This window comes from Dipteris shenzhenensis, chromosome 7, assembly GCF_047967505.1.
Source record: "Dipteris shenzhenensis isolate YYH24624 ecotype China chromosome 7, Dip_SZ_1.0, whole genome shotgun sequence".
Taxonomy (NCBI): Eukaryota; Viridiplantae; Streptophyta; class Polypodiopsida; order Gleicheniales; family Dipteridaceae; genus Dipteris; species Dipteris shenzhenensis.
Window position 1 is genome coordinate 34,300,366 of NC_141602.1, and position 19,967 is coordinate 34,320,332.

Here is a 19,967-nt window from a genome sequence, read left to right on the forward strand (position 1 = left end):
CCATGCATGATGAGCCTCTAAGCCATGCTAGTTGAGCCTTTGAGTCTATACCATGCTAACTAGTCTCTAAGCCATGCTAGTTGAGCCTCTGAGTCTATACCATGCTCACTAGCCTCTGAGCCATGCTCAATTGTCTCTGAGTTAGCATGGAATCCATGTCTACTTCTAGACCGTCATTGCACAATCCACTAACCGTCATTGTCATGTTCTGTTCTTGGTTCCATTTCAGAAGTCACTCACCTTTCCTCCATGGGGGGTGTTAGGAAATCAAGTCGAGTTGAGTCAGTTTTGGTTTGTTCTAGTGAGTCCTAGTGTGAGTTTTCTAGTACTAGGTGTCTAGGAGTGCCACGTGTCATATTGGGAGTTATCTCATACAGCTAGATGCTGTATTTCAAGTCATCACGTATTTGTACTGAGTCAGGGAGTATGGGGATTACGCCTCGGGATGTAGCAGGCTACCATGGCTAGCACTGTCCTCTTCTATGGCACTTGCAACAGGGGGAGACCAGAGGTGCTGGTATGCACGCATAGAGAGATGGTTTGAGGGACTCGGGCTCCACATGGACAAACTACCTCCCTTCCAGTACAGCATAGATGCTCCGTTTTCTCCCCTCCTATCACATGAGGGATCGACCAGGTTATCCGTGAGGATCTATTATAGCTACACACATTCTGGAACTGGTTGGGCCCGAGTGATCTTTCAGTGAAGCTGGGCTTCTATAGAGATCACTTCTTACATATCACAGAGGAGGGTTTCATTGACCCACCACGGTACACTCAGATTTACTTACCCCGGGTAGTTCTTGATCTCTTCACATAGACTTCGTATCAAGAGTGGTAGAGCGGAGCGACTACCCAGGGAGAGGCGCATATGCACTTTGTGTGACATGCAGGAGGTTGAGACAGAGGAGCACTTCATCTTCAAGTGTCCTACCTCTTCAGAGACAGCTATGGGGTTTTGGCCCGATTCATCTCTTTGATCAAATTCTCAACTTTATACCAGTATTTTGTAGTCGATTTCCAAATCGATGGAGTCAACTATATCAACATATGACCAGGAGACATGCCAGGGCTGCACCTTTGAGTGGCCGACAGTACTCTATCACCGATTTCATGCCCCCATTGCCTCATCCACCCTGATGTCTTGATGGTGATGATGATGATGAGATAGTCGACTACCGACATGACATGACTATGTTGTACTTAGCATTTAGTACTTACATTCTGCTTTTTATGCATTTGCATTGGTGTGGACGCTCGTTTAGTAGCTCCACCACCACAACTCATTTGTACCAGGTTTTTCACAGTCTCATAGACCCATCGGTCTTCTGAATGTAGGCCATCTTCTGGTGGTTCTAGTGATGCCCTAGAGGCCATGGTATGTGCCTTGTAGGCATAAGTGTAGGCACTTATAGTGTTAGTGCCTTCTAGGCCACATAGGACACTTAGTCCTATGTGACATCTAGGACACTTAGTCCTAGGTCTAGGTACAAGTACTTTGTACTTGTCTTTCTTCATTTTTATCTAAGATTGACGTGACTTCTCTATCGACTCGTCTTGTACCTGCACTCTCTCTCTCTCTTTGTTTCGTACCTACAATGGTATCAGAGCAGGTATTGCTCTAGCCTTCTAGCTCTCCTCAGCCCCGAGTCCTCCATTGCTCATTGGAGAGTTTTCTGCCTTGCTAGTCGACAAATTCCCAACCTGTTCGAGGCTCTTCAGCTGCTATCCAATATTCAGGCGTCCAGCTTCCACAATCTCTCGTACCTTCAATGTTGTACCGTACTGCCTACAGTATCTGCGTCGTACAGTCCGTATGTGAGCAAACCTGCATCACCCGTACATCTGCATCGAAGGTCGCCGTACATCCGTCGGCGCCGTACTTTGCACCGTACTCTGCGTCGTCGCCGTACATCTGCATGGAAGGTCGCCGTACATCCGTCGGCATCGTACTCTGCACCGTACATCCGTCGTCACATGTACCTGCGCCGTACTCTACGCTATTCCGTACAGCCACCGTACAGAGTCGTACCTACAGTGGTACCACGATACAGATCAGTCGTACAGCCACCGTACTTCATACCATCAGTCTGAAATTTGGGGATTTTGCTGATTTGCAGGACATTGGAAAATTTGGGGCTTTCATTTCCTTTCACCTCCTTTGATTGCAATTTCTTGCAAGAATATTGGAGTTTTGGGATTTAGTCTGCAATTTCTTGTTTACATTGCAGTACATTGGGTCAGATTGCAGGACATTCAGATACATTTGCAGGACATTGGGTCAGATTTGCATACATTGGGTCACATTTGCAAAAATTTCAGCAAAATTTGGGGCTTTTCTACATTTGCCCTCTTTTTGGCCTATTTGCCCTCAACAAATTTGGGGCTTTTGCCAAATTTGCTGTTTTTTGCAGTGAAGGTCTGTCACAGTCACATTTGGGTCAGATCTGCATTTGCCCTTTGATTTGGGTTAGAAATTTGCAGATATTTGCTGTCATTTTTGGGACAGCCAGCTTATTGCAGTGATAGCCTTGAGGCTTTTGGGTTTTCAGGTCTTTTACAGGTTATCACAGTTGCTATGGCTGGGAGCAATCAAGATTTATTTGGAGTTCTTCGTGAAGATGATAAGTTGGATGGCACCAACTATCCGATGTGGTCTTATCTCATGAAACATATTCTTGTTGCAAAGCATTTGTGGAATATTGTTTCTGGGGATGATCTGAGGCCAGCCAATCCTTCAGTGGTTGTTTCTACTGCTGGTTCTTCTGCAAGGGATACTCCTCCTGATGCCTCTTCCTCTAGCACTCTTGCTGCTGCTCTTCCAAATCAAGAACAGTCAAGATGGGATGCAAGAGATGCAAATGCACATTCATGCATTGCTTTATCATGCAAGAGAATCGTTATTCCACACATCTGGTCTTGCAGGACAGCAAAGGATGCTTGGGATAATTGGCTTCTCTATATCAGATTCGCAATGAAGCTCGTGTTGCATATTTGAGAGGCAATTACAGGAAGTGAATATGAATGAAGGTGAGTCAATGGATGCATATTTGACAAAGGTCAAGGACCTCATGGAACAGCTTGCCAACATTGATGAGGTGGTGCCAAATTCACAGCTTGTCAGTACTACATTGAATGGACTGCCAGATACATATCAAGGGTTTGCTACAACCCTTCGATTAGTGGCCATGGGTAATCCAGACCACTATTCTTTCGATCAGCTAGTTACTTTGCTTTTGTAGAAAGAGCAAAGTAGAGCTAACAGACAAGCCATTATTCCTGATCATGCATTTACTTCACAGCAGACAGGAAGAGGCAAGGCTTCCAAGCCTATGGGCAAGCCAAAATCTGCGCACAGCAGCTGCAATTTCACACGGATGCTACGTGAGGATACGGGGGTATCCCCCTATCTAGATCTCTCCTCAGACATTGTAGTTGGGGATTTCAACGCAAGGACAGGTGCACATCAGACATCACTCCTGGACTTCCACTCAGATCCGGTCCTATTACCTGAGATAGACACAGAGGACTCAGGCTTCCCCCGCTCCTCGGCTGACAGTCGCGCTCCCGTTACTGCGTATGGGCAGGCTCTTTTGGACCTTGGACGTATACATGATTTGGTCATCTACAATGGACTAGACCGGTGGCCTGCCTCCTCTGGTTTCACATGTTTCCCACATGGCGGAGGAGCCAGTGTCATCGACTACATTCTGGGATCTCCTGCTTTAGCCCCACAGATCACTGACTTCCGCACTGCACCCTTACCCCCAAGAGCCGACCACACTTACCTGTTCTTTCATATCCTTGCGCCCTGAGCCCCTCCTAGCCACACCCCGCACTACACTACCTATCATGATATACACTTTGATCATAACCTCTCACCTGATTACTCAGCCCACCTAGCCTCCCTCCTCAGACACATAGACACCATACCCTCTCTAGATCACCGAGCCACCCTTATCACCCACTCCCTTCACAATGCAGCCCGCCAAATTTTTCCTTCCACTACTCGGTCCACCCGCCCTCCACCCGCTGGCTCCACCCCTTGCAATAGCTGGTATGATGACGAGTGTAAAGCATTACGCCACACACTCCAACTCACGACCCAGCGAAACACTAGGGCCAACCCACATCTCACCACGGATTATCGTCGACTAGTCCCTCGCAAGAAGCTAGCCTTCCTGCGCCAGAATGAGGATACGCTACTGAACATTCTGTTTAGTAGCAACTCCAAGAATTTCTGTAGGAAATTCCTAGAACGTCGATCCCCCTCCCCCCTCACAGACACTTCCCTCTGGCACTCCTATGCACGTACACTCTATGATATCCCTGATCAGCCTCCTCCCGACCTCTCAACCACCCCCTGCCCCACTTCTTGTACCCTCTTCACAACCCAGGGAGTCACCCACGCAACGCTTAAACTTCACAACGGCCGAGCTAAGAATCATGAGGGCCTATGCACAGAGTTTGTTGCCTATGGCATCAAAACTCTAGCCCCCATCCTGGCAACGCTGTTCAATGAAGCTGTCTGCCACGGGTTCCCCAGAGCCCGGACCCTGAACACTATCACACCCATCCACAAAGCAGGAGATCCCATGGATCGAGGGAATTACAGGACCATCATGATTGGACATGTTATGTCCAAGATCTATGCATTAGTGTTAGATGGCGAGGTCAGTGCTCGCGCAAAGGTACAGGGGCTCAGGGCATCCGGACAGGCCGGCTTCAGGGCGGATCACTCGACTTACGATCACATTTTTACACTTAGAGGGATCATTGAGGAAGGCAGACACACGAGACAGAGAGTATATTGTTGCTTTGTGGATTTCCGTAAGACATTCGACACCGTTCCCCGCGCCCGACTCGTCAGACGCCTGCAGGAGTTAGGCTACGACTCAGAGGTTATTTGGGCAGTAGTAGCTCTCTATGAGTGGGTGACGGGCCAGATCAGGATTGGCACCAGCTGGACCCCAGAGATCACGAGCACTATCGGAGTCAAACAAGAATGTCCCTTGTCACCGACTCTATTTGGCCTCTACATCGACGAGCTCGAGACCACCATCAGGACAATCGGAGGTGCAGGCTGCTCTCTTGCGGAGGCTGTCATCTAGATTCTCCTCTATACGCAGACGATGTAGTACTACTATCCTCTTCTGCTACTGGTCTTCAGCAACCTGGATGGACTTCAGGTCTTCTGTGATACACATGACTTGAAGATCAACCTTGGGAAAACCAAGATGATGATCTTCAACACTTCCAGACCCGCTATGCACCGAGAGCAGGTCCTCTTCGCCGACGACCCTGTTGAGATAGTTGACTCTTATACATACTTGGGTGTTGTCTTCTCTGGCCCGATCTTCACGATGCACCCGACCATGCAAGCCAGGATCAGTCGGGGCTACGCCGCTCTTGCCAGGCTGGAGCGACAGTGCTACCACTCCCACTTCCGGGACCCGCGGACCAAGTCTCTCCTTTTTGATTCTTTGGTCCACCCAGCAGGCATGTACAGTAGCCCGTGGTGGGGAGCCGACCTTTCAGACACAGAGTGGGCTCGAGTCGAGCGCCTACAGATACTGATGTTTGCTCGGATGATCCGCAGCAAACCATCGGTACCACACCAGATCATTCTAGCAAAGTTCGGCGCCTCACCCCTACAGCTTGATGCGACTTTCCAGGCTATCACTTATCTCCACAGAGTCAGGGATTTCAGCTCCTCCGCCGATGGTCGCCTTCGCCTACCTTGGCTAGCCCTATCCTCCTCTATGGCCTTATCCGTTGATGGGGACCAGCGATGTTGGTATAGTCGTCTTTCCAGTTGGTTCACCCGACTGGGCCTCGACTTAGACCGGTTGCCGCCTTTTCAGTACAGCCTCGACGCTCCACCATCTCCCCTCTCCCCCACTGACCAGGAGGTCAACCGGCTCATTCGAGCGGATCTGCTCCAACTCCACACCTGGCGGACATGGTTTCTTCACTCCGAGCTTCCTGTGAAGCTCGAATTCTACCGCCGACACTGCCTCCAGATCTCACAGGAGGGCTTCATCACACCTCCGGTTTACACACAGCTTCATCGACCACATGCGCTCCGGATCTCCCTCGATCAGTTTAGGGTTTCGTCACACCGATTACGGATCGAGAGCGGACGCGCAGAGGGTATCCCACGAGAGGGCCGCCCACTTTGCGACTTGCAGGAGATCGAGTCGGAGGAGCACTTTGCTTTCAGATGTTCTTCGTAACCTCTTTTTTGTAGAAACGGTTGGCTGGCCCGTTTCCGCGACCGTTATGCTCATTGTATCAGTTATCTTTAGTCTCATAGACCTTCACGGTCTCCCGAAGACTTTAATAAACTTTCTTTCTTTCTTTCTACGCATAGCAGCTGCAATTCCTCCCATGCATCTAAAAATACAGCAGATAAGGGAAAGAAGAAAAGATGCAACTATTGTCGCAAGCCTGGACATGACATTTCAGAATGCAAGAAGCGCATTGCTTCGCAGAAAAAGAAAGCAGGATTGACAGTTAATGCCTCACATGCCATTGAATCCCATGAGCCAGCAGACGCTTCACATGCACATGCTCTTCAGGATGATTGGGCATGGGCTGTCCATTGCTCATTTGATCCCTCCAAAGCTGATGCACTTTTGACTGCTAATAATGCTCAGTCCTGGTACTTTGATAGTGGTGCTTCCAAGCATGTCACATCTTGCAGACAGTTGTTTCATTCTCTAGCTGATGCACTCGAGGGGGGACTGTTACATGTGCCAATAATGCTTCATATGCTGTAAAAGGAGTTGGAGATGTGCAGCTGACATCCATTTCCAACCATCCTGTCACTCTGACAAATGTTCTTTTTTTGCCTGGCATTGAAGTCAACTTGATTTCAATTTCAGCAATTGCTATTTCAGGTTTCAGAGTAATTTTTGATGGCTACAGATGCCTAGTATATGATCTTCGTGATGACAATGCCATAGTTCTCACTGACACTTTGCAAAAAGGGCTTTATCACCTTGATCATCATTCAGCTGCACTTTCTATTGAAGCATTGGCTATTTCAGATTCACAGCTTGCTGAGACTCATCTTTGGCATGAGAGAATGGGCCATCTCAATTATAGAGCTCTTGCAAAGCTACATTCACAGCAAATGGCAAATGATGTACCTCAAACTCACACAGTTTCCAAACATGTGTGTGAGGGTTGTCTTTTGGGTAAGATGCATCGATTTCCTTTTCAAAAGAATTGTCCAAAACTCTCACAAAGGAAATTGCAGCTAGTACACAGTGATGTCTGTGGCCCAATGAGGACAAGTGCCATTGGAGGATACAAGTATTTCATGACTCTCATTGATGATTTCACAAGGTATTGCTGGGTATATCCTTTAAAGGCCAAATCTGAAGTTTTCTTATGCTTTCAGAGATGGCTGAATATGGTTGAGAATGAATCAGGATGCAAGCTTGTCACCCTCAACACAGATAGGGGGGTGAATATATGTCAAAGGAGTTTGATGCATTTCTATCCTCACGAGGCATTATTCACTCATGCACTACTCCTTACACTCCTCAGCAGAATCCTGTTTCTGAAAGAAAAAATAGGTCCACAATGGAGATGGCTAGATGCATGCTTAAGGCCAAGTCTTTGCCCAAAAAATTTTGGCTTGAAGTAGTAATGTGTGCCAACTATGTGTTGAATAGATCACCTACACGGACATTAAAGAATATCACACCTTATGAAGCATGGAAAGGCAGGAAGCCTTCACTTTCACACATGAAAGTTTTTGAGTCTCTTGCATATGTTCATGTACCATCTCAGCTGAGACATAAGCTTGATGACAAGGCAATCAAATGCATATTCATTGGTTACAGCCAAGAGAGCAGAGGGTATCGGTTATATCAACCAAATAATGGGAATATTATTGTCAGTAGAGATGTGATCTTTGCTGAACATTCAGCTTCTCCTCTTGTGGACTGCAAAGCAAAGCCAGATATTGACATGTTTGATGCCTTTGAATCTTGGTTACCTCTGCAATCAACAGAAGAGGATTTTGAGCAGCAACATGAGCCTCCTGCAAGCCCTCCACTAAGCAATAATCAGCCCCAACCTCATGCTGACTTGCAGGTTTCTCTTCCGGCACAAAATGATCCCATTACTCATGATGCAGTCATTGAAGAAAGAGCTGTCAATAGACAGCAAAGGCAAGTTCCCAGATGGCTTCTTGATACATTGAGGGATAGCAAACAAGATTAGCCTTTTGCTGCCCGGACAAGATCAAGGAATAGACAGCATGGTCACTTTCTTGAGTTTGCACTCCTTGCTACAGCTTGCAATGAAGAGCCTTTGTGCCATAAAGATGCTTTTGACAGCAAAGAGTGGATGGATGCAATGAAAGCTGAGTTACAATCTATTGCCAAAAATGACACATGGGAATTAGTAGATCTCCCATTTGGCAAGCATGCCATTGGAACGTGGTGGATCTACAAATTAAAAAGGAAATCTGATGGCAGCATAGATCGATACAAAGCCCGTCTTGTTGCAAAAGGGTATGCCCAACAACAAGGCATTGACTTTGAGGAGACATTTGCTCCCACATCCAGGATTACTACCATTCGATGTGTCATTGCCATTGCTGGCTTTGAGGTTGTTAATTCTGAAAATAAGGTATGCCGGCTTAGAAAAGCCCTTTATGGTTTGAAGCAGGCACCCAGGGCATGGTATGCCAAAATTCATGCACACTTACTATCCCTTGGTTTTCAGAATAGTCCCACAGAACCCACTCTTTATGTCCGTGGGAGTGGATCTGATTTTTTAGTGCTGATTTTATATGTGGATGATATGCTTATCACGGGCCCAGATACTCAGCAAATTGCAGCTTTCAAAGCTGATTTGCAGCAGATTTTTGACATGTCAGACATGGGACGACTTCATTATTATTTAGGCATTCAGTTTGCTCATGTTAAGGGGGGTATCATGATGTCTCAGTCCAAGTATATTGGACAGCTCCTTGATCGTTTTCAGTTTGAGGATTGCAAGCCAATCTCTACTCCAGTGGACCCTGGCTTCAAATTCTCAGCTCATGATGGGAGCCCACCATATGATATCACTCTTTATCAGCAGGCTGTTGGATGCCTTATTTATTTATGTCACACCAGACCTGACTTGCAGTATGCAGTATCTCAGCTCAAAAGATTCATGCACATGCCCAATTCACAGCATTGGTAGGCAGTGAAGAGAGTCTTCAGATATCTCAGAGGCACTCAAGATTTAGCCCTCTTCTACGGTGATCACGGTTCACTTACCATGCATGCTTACACGGATAGTGACTGGGCAGGATGTTCCGACACCAGAGTGTCACATACTGGCAATTGTTTTTTGCTTGGCAATTCATGTATTTCTTGGCTCAGCAAGAAGCAATCGACAGTTGCCACGTCTAGCTGTGAGGCTGAGTACAGGGCAGCTTTCACCGCTACAGTAGAGTGTGTTTGGCTTCGACAGTTACTTACAGATCTTGGTATTTGCTAGACATCCTCCACTATTGTCTACACTGACAGCCAGAGTGCTTTGGCCATTGCGCGTAACCCAGTGTCTCATGCGCGTACCAAGCATATTGAAGTTCACTATCATTATGTTCGGGAGCGGTTGTCAGCAGGAGACATAGAGTTGTCCTATCTTCCCACAGAGGACAACATCGCAGATATGTTTACAAAGGCACTTCCTCGTCCCAAGTTCGAAGTCTTCCGACAGGCTTTACACTTGGTTCCCTTTGTTACATGATCTGACATTCCTTGTACATTCATAGGTGGCTATATCCTTTTGGATGAACATGTGCCACCATGACCAGAAACTACCAGGTATTCTGAGACGTTTCCAGAGTAGGTCAGCCCATCCCATGGAGGGGGGTTTGTAGGCCATCTTCTGGTGGTTCTATTGATGCCCTATAGGCCATGGTATGTGCCTTGTAGACATAAGTGTAGGCACTTATAGTGTTAGTGCCTTCTAGGCCACATAGGACACTTAGTCCTATGTGACACCTAGGACACTTAGTCCTAGGTCTAGGTACAAGTACTTTGTACTTGTGTTTCTTCATTTTTATCTAAGATTGACGTGACTTCTCTATCGACTCGTCTTGTACCTGCACTCTCTCTCTCTCTCTTTGTTTCGTACCTACACCGAAGACTTTAATAAACTTTCTTTCTCTCTTTCTATCTCTCTCTATCTCATGTAGGCATGAAAGAATGAATTATTTAAAACATTAAAAATTAAATGAATGTACCGCTTCCTACAAAGATGCAAAATTACATTCCTAACTTAGAAAGCACATGCATACTCGATCAAACTCTCTTTTGAAACTAAAAGAAAAATGGGGTGTTCAACTCTCCCCGTTTTGTTTTCAGCTTATGTTCAATCATTGCAAACATGCCTAAGACCGAAACACCATAGATTAAAGACTTCATATCTAAGATTGTGCGTACTTTTTTTATTATTTTCTTGGATTATACCTCTTGTAAGTAATCAAATTACTACATTCAGTGATAAAAGACCCTTGGTTGTACAAAGGCGGGAAAATCTATGGAATTGGGAAGAAATGACTCCATATTTTGCCAAATCAGAAATGTTTATGAGTCAATGTGAGGCATTTTTATAACGTGTAAACCACTAAATTCAGGTTGTTCATGTTTATCATATATATCACCCTCTCATTCTACGGTAGATTGAGAAAGTCTAAGATCTAAGAAAATACAAGAAGCCCCTGTTGAAGTGCAATTCAGTTCACAAGAGTCACGAGGATAGATTCCTTCTCCAAAGCACAAGCGTCTTTGTACATAAAGTCTTGAAAGTGGGGAACATCTGGTACAATAAATCACCTATAAAACACCTAACTTGGCTAACCTTATGCAAACCGATAGAGCAGGTAATGATAGAAAGAAGACGTTGCATAAACTCAAATTCATAAGTGAAAATATAAAAGTTTGCTACAAAGACAGCACAATTAGTGCCCATAGCGATTCCTATAATTTGTTGAAACAAAAAATCACCTATTGTGATGTAAAGATTATCTAAAGTTAGCCTAATTTTTTTAAATTGTTTCCTACACACATACATCAACTCTTGGCTATTTCTAACACATTGTTGTCATTACTTTACTACAGGCTTAATCTTTGGCATCTATGACTTGTTCACATATTTACTCATTAGTTTGGAGCAGGGGCAGAAAACAATCTGTTTTGAGAGGCAGTATATCCTAGATTGATAGGTTCAACATATATATATATATATATATGTGAAGCTGCAATAAGTAGAAAGACTTTCTTAGATTTCTCTTAGAGCTACCACTGTGGGGCTTATGCTATATATATATATACCTTTGTAAGACTAGAATAAGTCCAATCATACAAATTTAGAATTTTTGTTGTTCTAAAGATCAAAAATCTACAAAGAAAATAAAAGAGAAAATGAAAGAGAAGAAAAAAGAGGTAAACAAAAACTTTTATGAAAAACAAAAGGAAGACATACTTAGCAAGCAAAGCAATGTCGTCATCAGTGCCCAAGCATAAGCAGCTATACTGGGTTTCGAAAGACCCGCGGAGTCTCTTGGGCAAACCCAGTGCTTACTAAAATACGTCAAATAAACAAAAGAGAATGAAAACAAGAAATAAAGAAGAAACGAAGCAAGTGACTTAAGCAAAAATAAACAAGCAAGTCAAGAAACAAAAACTTTCAAAAAACTAGAAACTCTCTCTCTCTCTCTCTCTCTCTCTCTCTCTCTCTCTCTCTCTTATTTAAAACATAAAAAACTAAATGGCCCTTTACACTTATGTCTCGTTTCTACAAAGAGGCAAAAATACATTTCTAACTTAGAAAGCACAAGTATACTCAAACAAACTCTCTTTTGAAACTAAAAGAAAAACGGGCTATTCAGCTCCCCGCTTTTTGTTTTCAGCTTATGTTCAATCATTCTAAACAAACCTAAGGCCGAAACACCATAGATAAAAGACTTCATAACTAAGAATGTGCGAACTTTTTTCATTATTTTCCTTGGATTATAACATTATTTTCGTTTCACATGTCTACTCAAACGTGATCATTCTCTAGAATCAAACTTGGAACAACCCTTGCTTTTCCTTTGTCAAATCCATCACGTACAACCTTCCTCCTTGGCTAATTCACAACATAACCAGGGACAGGAAGCAGTTGCAAACCTGATCACAATAATTAGGTGCTGAAAAAACTGTGATCAGCTTGCCATCATGCTCGATCTCATACCCCTGGTCCTTGACTTCATGTGATCGTACCACAAGCTCTGAAAAACACCAATCATACCCCAAGACGTATGTAAACAGTCCAAAAAATGTTTATTCAAAAAATAAATGTGCCCCATTATGCTTTTCAAACTTGCCACCAACTAGTGCAATCTGAAACAAAGCTTCACACAGCTTCCGGATAAATAATTTGTAAGATCATTTGCCATTTCCTACATGCAACCATTATAAGCCTACTATTTTGCATAAGGTGAAATCCGACATTGAAATTTTAGTCCTTTTGAAGATAATTTTATTGTAGATATATTGGCAGAGTAATATATATAGACAAGGCAATTACACTAGAAGAAAAATGGTTTCATACAACAAGAGAACAAGGATACAACAACCTCAAAGGCCACCCTCCATATCAAAAGAAATACTACTATTTGAAACGCCGAAATCTCCTATAATTAATTCATGTAAATAAAAAACCACAATAGGATAGTGTTAGCACTATTTCTCAACAATTCTCTCGTTTAAATTTTGCTTTACAAGAAATTGCTCTTTGATAATTAGAAGCTCTTTAATATCTTGGGAAACATCAGTATCTAAATCTCATTATCTTAGATCTAGTCATTCATCATTCGATTCGAGCAACCATCAATATTCGATTCCTCTCTTTAGCTTGAGCATATCACAAGCATTAATATGATTGGGGGTTCCACCATCTGTAATTGTCATTCCCAACTTCATCAATGGAAATCCAACCAAAATAGAGGCCAATTATATTATGAGAGTACTAACGAGTTGAACATGTTCTTGCAGTTCATGGAACGATACACAGAGACCAGCAATCTCAGGTTTATCAATGTTCATGCCATGTTCAACAAACACAATGCAAATGAGCATAAGACTAATAGTTTATGTACGCTTTAAGTATTATGACTTTTTTTTACAAAAGCAATGAAATCATATATGAATCTAATTCCCTACTTTACATTTCTTTCATGTGTTCTCATTGCCTTGCAGGTAGCATTATCTATAGAAGCAGCACAATACCAAACAATCAAAGGTAATATTTTCGCATATGAGATAATCAAAGTATAACACAAACATGAGCTGAAAGCAGAAATGAAAGGAAAGGAGTCTAACGAGAGATACATGAATTGATTGCACAAGTATTGATGATTTTGAATTTCTATTTAGCAATATAAAACATGTTAGGGGCAAATCTGGTCATGCGCTACTAGTTCCATCTAATGACATGAAAGACAGGGTGAGGCAATTCTAGTTTATATGCAAGCTCACTAATGTCTTTCAAGATCAGAAAGGGTCCACAATACCTAGGGGCTAACTTCTCTACAATCCCTATCCGTAACAACTTTAAACCCTTCACCATTCACAATATACAAGCATCCCCTCAAAAAACTCTCTAGGCAAACGTTGTCTATCAGAATGAAACCGCACTCTATCTTTAGCATTCTTGATAGATTCTCGTTCAATCATTAGCATCTCTTGCATATGTAGCAAGAAATCCTTAGCTGCAAGTTGAATACCTTCAATCCAACCGTTTTACAGGGGACTTGGGTTGATATCCGTACATAAGTATGAACAGACTAAAACCAATCGCCATAAGCTTAGCACATTATAGGCAAGTTCCACCATTGGGAGATACTTTTCCCAAACAAATGACCTCTTGAAGACATATGCTCAAAGCATACCTTCCAAGATTTGATTCAACCAAGGATAATTAGCTTCCACTTTTCGAAGTGCTCAAAGAGCTTCAGATCTCTATCCCTGATATGTCACAAGGCAATCCATATACCCGAATATCTTCTCAACAAACTGGTAAGCCAATTCAGTACTCTCCCATAACTTAAAAAGCATGACATCTCTCTTGTAAATATATTTTCACTTCATTCCTATTGAATAGGTGCTTGCATCCATGTTACACACCATTCGGTATTAAATGTGATGGCATCAGGCGTCCTTTCCAAAAGGTAGCATTCTGTTTCAAACCTTACTACATTTGTTGAAAACAAAATATATTAACATATTATATTGCCATTTCAGGCATCAATGATGAGCTTCCAAACAAAACAACACTAAACCTACAATGCAATCACATTTTGATAGCAATAATCCTAATTTGCAATCTTTCAGGTGGAGATTGTACTTACCTAGATTGTTTTCTTGTAAAAACGATTTTGTAACATCTGATCCAAAAGCTACACCAACCCCACGTTTGCTGGGATTTCTACCCTCGCCAGGACATGGATCACTCCATAATAATTCACACATGAGTCCTGAAATATGCAATGTTCTAAACCTGATTGAAATATAAATTGCAGAGGCTGTTGACCTAAACTAAACAATCAAAGAACAGAAACAGAAACCAAAGAGTTACCTTCTCAATGAAATTAACCTTGTATTCTGGGCAGTGCCTATAGGCTTCATGCAAGTCAAGATAGAATAGACTCAGGGCCATACCTTCATCAGGTGGTTCCTGAAATCGATCTATGCTCCTTATATCAGAGAGCTTAACACCATCTGTACTGAAGAGGCCTCCATGTACTATGAAAACTTTCCCATTCAGTACATGTGCTAATGGTAAGCAGCAAAAGACCTCCGCGAACAGATCAGCCATAGTATCATTGAATTTTGCCTTCACCTCTCCCTCAAATCCATAAATCTTATTCATACTCTTGCTTTCATGGTTACCCCTTGCAAGATAGACGCCTGCATGTCAGTGATGCCACAATAAGGAAAATATAAAAAAGTCCAGCCTCCAGGTAACGATACCACATGTTATCTACTGTTAGACTGAGCCGGCAAGGAAACAAATTACATTACCTTTTGGGTAAAGGCATTTGAAGGCAAACAGAGTAAATATGACTTCCACGGAGAAAGAGCCTCGATCAACAAAATCACCATTGAAAAGATATGGGTTCTTATCCGAAGGAAGTCCATTGAGGTCAAATATGTTCAGCAGATCAAAATACTGCCGTTGATAAGCAAAAATCACCTGAGTGTCAGGACAACCTACAGAGGAAGGATTGAAATATATGTAAACAAAAGCAATACCTACCTGACCATGAACGTCACCACAGACAGTAAAGTGGGTCTCGTCAGGGACTGTAATATCAACTAGCGATGGAAGAGAGAGAAGCAGTTTTCTTATTTCAAGAAGAATTTGAAAGGCATACCTGTGATCAAAATGGGGCAAAAGCTTTAAAACCAAAAGATAGCAAAAGCTTAAAATGACAGATGCCCTTCGAATATCATAGACTCCAAACCAGGATAATTTACCGTCGTCAAGAATCTCAATTGAATTCACATTTAAAAATCAGCACTTAATATTATTATCTTATAACAACTTTAAAAAAAGACACACACCGTTTATGTATATTTTTCTGATGTTTGAAATCGTCCATCATTTGTTTAATGAAGTCAAGGGAGATTGTCTCTCCTTCAAACCTGGCCCCTTTGTAGGAGTCTTCCACCACTGTTCCACATGTCAAAAAAGATCATAGTCTGGTCAAACGTAACGTCATGAATCCAAAGCAGTAACTCTTGATAAATGTAACCTTAATTAATTATAATCTTGTAAAGATAATGCAGCCATCTGGTAAAGATAGTGAATGAAAAGCATACCTATGGAATGGTAGTCCAAGGATTCTGCAATCAACTGATCACTTGTTGCAATTGCCTCTTCAAACCTCAATTTTTGTACAGCTTTTTCACATTCACGAAGCTTTTTCATGGCATCCGGATCTCTGGGCACAATTTTTGCTACCTGCCAGGGGGCACATAATGTCAACTACCTGTCTAGAATGCTGGAAGGCATAACAAATACAAATGAACTGTCTCAGCTGTGACCAATGTGTATATACTGTAAGTCAACCTTGCTCAAGCTGTCTATCACAAACTAAATTTGGGTTGATGGGAATACCCAACCTGAACTATGTGTATGATGAGACTATATACAATGGCCCCCTTCCAAAGATTCCCTCAATAAAGGGGGTACGGACAATGTAGGTCTAGCAAAATAGGCAAAACAACTCCCCTTTTCAAACACTTACATGAAAGGAAATTACTGGTCTAAGTTGATGACACGAAAAAAGCACCAGAAAACTACACACCCTTTCAAGGAAGAGGAGACATAACCCACTCATGCCTTTCAACTATAGACACTACAATGAACTATGCCTACCAGAGCTAAAATGAAGGATAAAGATAGAATGATTTGCTTGTAGGCAGTATGTAGCTTGAATATGCAAAGAGAGAAAATTAGGGAGAAAGTTAGGATGAACTTATACGCCTCTATCTTGGGGATGGCAGGACAACAAGACTCCATTGCCTTGCTCATCTAGCAGGTGGCTCCAACAAGTAGAGGTTGGTGTTGCTAGTAGTCTCTACATCTGCTAAAATAAGTTTTGTTGCACCTGAGCATCTATGTGGACAACTTGCACCCGAGGTGGTGCAAAAGGTCCAGGAGCATCAAAGGGCTAAGCTCCTCACTAAGGATCGGTTACATAATGATATTTTACTAGCTGTTCACAACAAAACAGGCAAAGAACATAACAAAATCAATCATTATAACAAGACAAACTTTCGAAAGATTACATGCATAAAGTCATAATTGGATATAGAGAAAGTCCACGATAAGATAATTAAAGACAATAAGCACAAAGCCAAAGAAAGAACAAGAAAGAGAGCATGAATCATAAGCTAGCATAACACGATTGTATGCATACACAACACATGCCTCTCAACCCATTGCAAGTACGAACCATGGTTGCACATGGAACATTTTGTATGGCGCAAGAACATCGATACTCGTGCCGTAAAAGAAAATAAAATTAGGTACGTGCTATTGGTTTTTCTAATCCTCCCCCCACAAAAAACGATTATACATATTACTACAGACGTAACATAATACACTTGTGCTCTATGCTTAGCCTCTATGCTTAGCCTTTATCGGGGGTCGTAGGAAAGGATCTGGTGGCAACATCCTGTATCACTGTGACAAGGGTGGTTGAGGCGAGGTCTAAATCAGCCTCCAATAAGGCTAGAAGCTCTCTGGCGAAGTGACACAGATATACTCGATCAAGGGCACGGTCAAAGTGGATCTGGGTATGGGTAGCGGTAGGAACTCTCCCTGTGCCTGGTGTAGTAGCAAGAACATCGAAGGCCAGATATGAGTGGTCGGCTCCCAGTGGGGGGAGGGGGTATGGTGAGGTGATGTATTCATGAGACAAAAGCCAATGGGCCCAGTGGGTAGTCCATTGTGCTAGTTCCGCCTCCATGTGGGAAGCATGTGAAACCCTCAGATGATGGCCATCTCTGAAGGCCATTGTAGATGATGAGATCGTGGACAACTCCCAACTCAAGAAGGTGTCGACCGTATGCATTCACATGTGAAGTATCTGCAAAAAGTCTCTGAATCCCAAGTTTTGTTGCATCTAAATCTGGCACCATGTGGGGGTCTCTCTCATACGTGAAGTCAAGTAAGTCCACTTGTCTATCCCTCGTCCTTGCATTGAAATCTCCCAGAAGGAGGGTGTCTCCTTGTCTGGAGAACTCTATGATATCATCATGTATCGTCTCATAAGGACTGTGCCCCTCTGTTGGAGGAAAATAGTGTGCCCCTCTGTTGGAGGAAAATAGCATACTGCAATGAAGATCGGACGGGCATCTAGTAGCTGCACTCGTATCCACATGAAACGTGCATGTTCCTCTCTCCGTACCACATATATTTTTGGTCTCAGGTGTGTTTTGAAAAGAACGGCTACACCTCCAGAGCCTCGTACTCCGCTCTCTCTCCTCATTTCTCTCCTATGAGCAAACTCCTTAAGGTACCACTGTGGGCAGCACTCTCTCTGGGCTCTCATGTGTCGTCTCTGCCTATGTATGTCTCCGAGAAGCCACCTGGGTCGAAGCAAAGTGTACATTACAGTTCCATACAACCATACTCAGCTTGTCAGGTGCACTCCTCTCCCGGCTCTGACACCGTCATAGTTCACCCTCTTCATTCTCCCCTTCTCCCTTGTCCCCTCTGTCAGCTCTTTCTCGAATAATCACTTTGCCATCCCTGTTGCAAGCCCATTTTCCCGCTTCCCTTGCTGCCATGACCCATGTCATGCCTTCCCTTCTATGTTCCTGTTGTAGAAGGGTGAGGTCATCATCCAAGTAGATCTTGGCTTCAAGTATGCTCGCATGCTCATGAGGTTGGACCTATCAATTGCAGTCCGAAGTTTCAGCACTAACGGTCTTGTTTGTATCTCCGTCTTCCCGACCCTCCATACTGCCTCACATGTGAGGTTGACTCCCATCTTTGCAAAAAGGGCTTGAGCATCTGCCATTGGGGTGTCTCCCACTATGAAACCTCTAACTAGCACATTCATTGCTTTACTGGCCCGTCTCTTCTCTTCCTCTAGTGTCTCAGAAATGAGTTCTTTTTGGGGGGCTGCTGATCCCTTTTTAACAACTTCTGTCCATTCAAGCATTACTTCTTTCCCCTTGTTGAGCTGTTGTGCAAATTCAGTATGCTTACAATTCATGGTAGTCTGCATGGCCTCCGTCTCTTTCTTAAGAGCTGCATTTTCTGCTTTGAGCTCATCTATAACTTTGCAGCCACCATCTGATGTTGTTTGTTTGTCCTTCATTTGTTGTAACTCAATCCCTAATGTGTATAATTGGTCTTGTAGCTTGGTCTTCTCATTTTCTCATTCTGTTCTCTCCTTCTCCAATTCTTCTTTCTTGGCTTTCTCCTTTCTCCATTCCTCTTGTATCTTCCCACCTTGTTTCCGAATCTCAGACAGTATTTTGTCCACATGTGCTTTTTCAGCCAATGGGGCCACCTCCAAGCTGTCTATTTTCTCTATCGACACAAGGCAGATTTGTTGAGGCATGTGAGTACTTCTGTAGTGCCTTTGGGAGCTGTCCCTGTAGAGAGGGCTGCTATGGCTGTCTCCAAAGCTAGTTTTTCCCATGTGTCTTCTATTCCCGCTCTTGTAGGCATGGTCCTCTGTCTCAACTGGCTCACCACTGTGTTTTCTTTCCGTCTTGTCTCTTGTTTCGAGCGAGTGCGCCAAGGCTTGTTGCCCACAATTGTAGAATCTCGTAGGATAGAATAGATGCATCTTGAAAGAGGCGTGAGAGCACAATGAAACAAAATGGTAGTTCTCTATTATGGATTGTGAGAGAGAGGACTCTCTCTTATAGAAAGGGGGAGAAGATAATACCTTCCCTACATAAGTGGCAATCAACCCCTACATCAATGGGAATCAGTCCCTACATCAGTGGGATTGCCTTTGGCTTACATCATCACTTAGGTCACACACTAGACACATCATAGCACTTGATGTGCCTTTACAACACACACAAACACACATGTGACTCCATGCACCATAGAGCAAGCCCTTGATCATACTTATCCCAACATACCCCCCCTCAAGGGGTTGCCTCTTGCAGTGTCAAGGATACATCTAGTCTCATAGTTTCTCATGCCATCTCATGGTAGTCAAGGATAAATCTAAGGCTAGGATCTCATGCTAGCAAGGGTTCCCAAGGGTGTGAGGTTCACAAAAATGGGATAGACAAAACACATATCACATGGTCTACGTCATATGGTGACCAGAGGTGATTTACAAAAGACATAACATATGATATTCTTTTTGGAGTACTACTCCAGGCAGAGAACCTCAAAATTTGACCAAGTGATGATAAACAAAA

General features: G+C 43.3%; 1 protein-coding gene across 1 annotated transcript in view; it reads right to left on the bottom strand.

Annotated features, from left to right (window-relative positions):
• The window catches only part of PP5.2 (protein phosphatase 5.2), a 108,801-nt gene that overhangs the window by 31,406 nt on the left and 57,428 nt on the right, over positions 1-19,967 (bottom strand). Inside the window, exons 5-11 of the mRNA XM_087377037.1 lie at positions 15,885-16,026; positions 15,627-15,735; positions 15,319-15,436; positions 15,084-15,231; positions 14,721-14,969; positions 14,411-14,536; positions 12,189-12,289 (exon numbers count right to left, since the gene is read on the bottom strand). Coding sequence (XP_087233163.1) covers positions 12,189-12,289; positions 14,411-14,536; positions 14,721-14,969; positions 15,084-15,231; positions 15,319-15,436; positions 15,627-15,735; positions 15,885-16,026 — 993 coding nt within the window. The remainder of the gene's footprint in view (positions 1-12,188; positions 12,290-14,410; positions 14,537-14,720; positions 14,970-15,083; positions 15,232-15,318; positions 15,437-15,626; positions 15,736-15,884; positions 16,027-19,967) is intronic.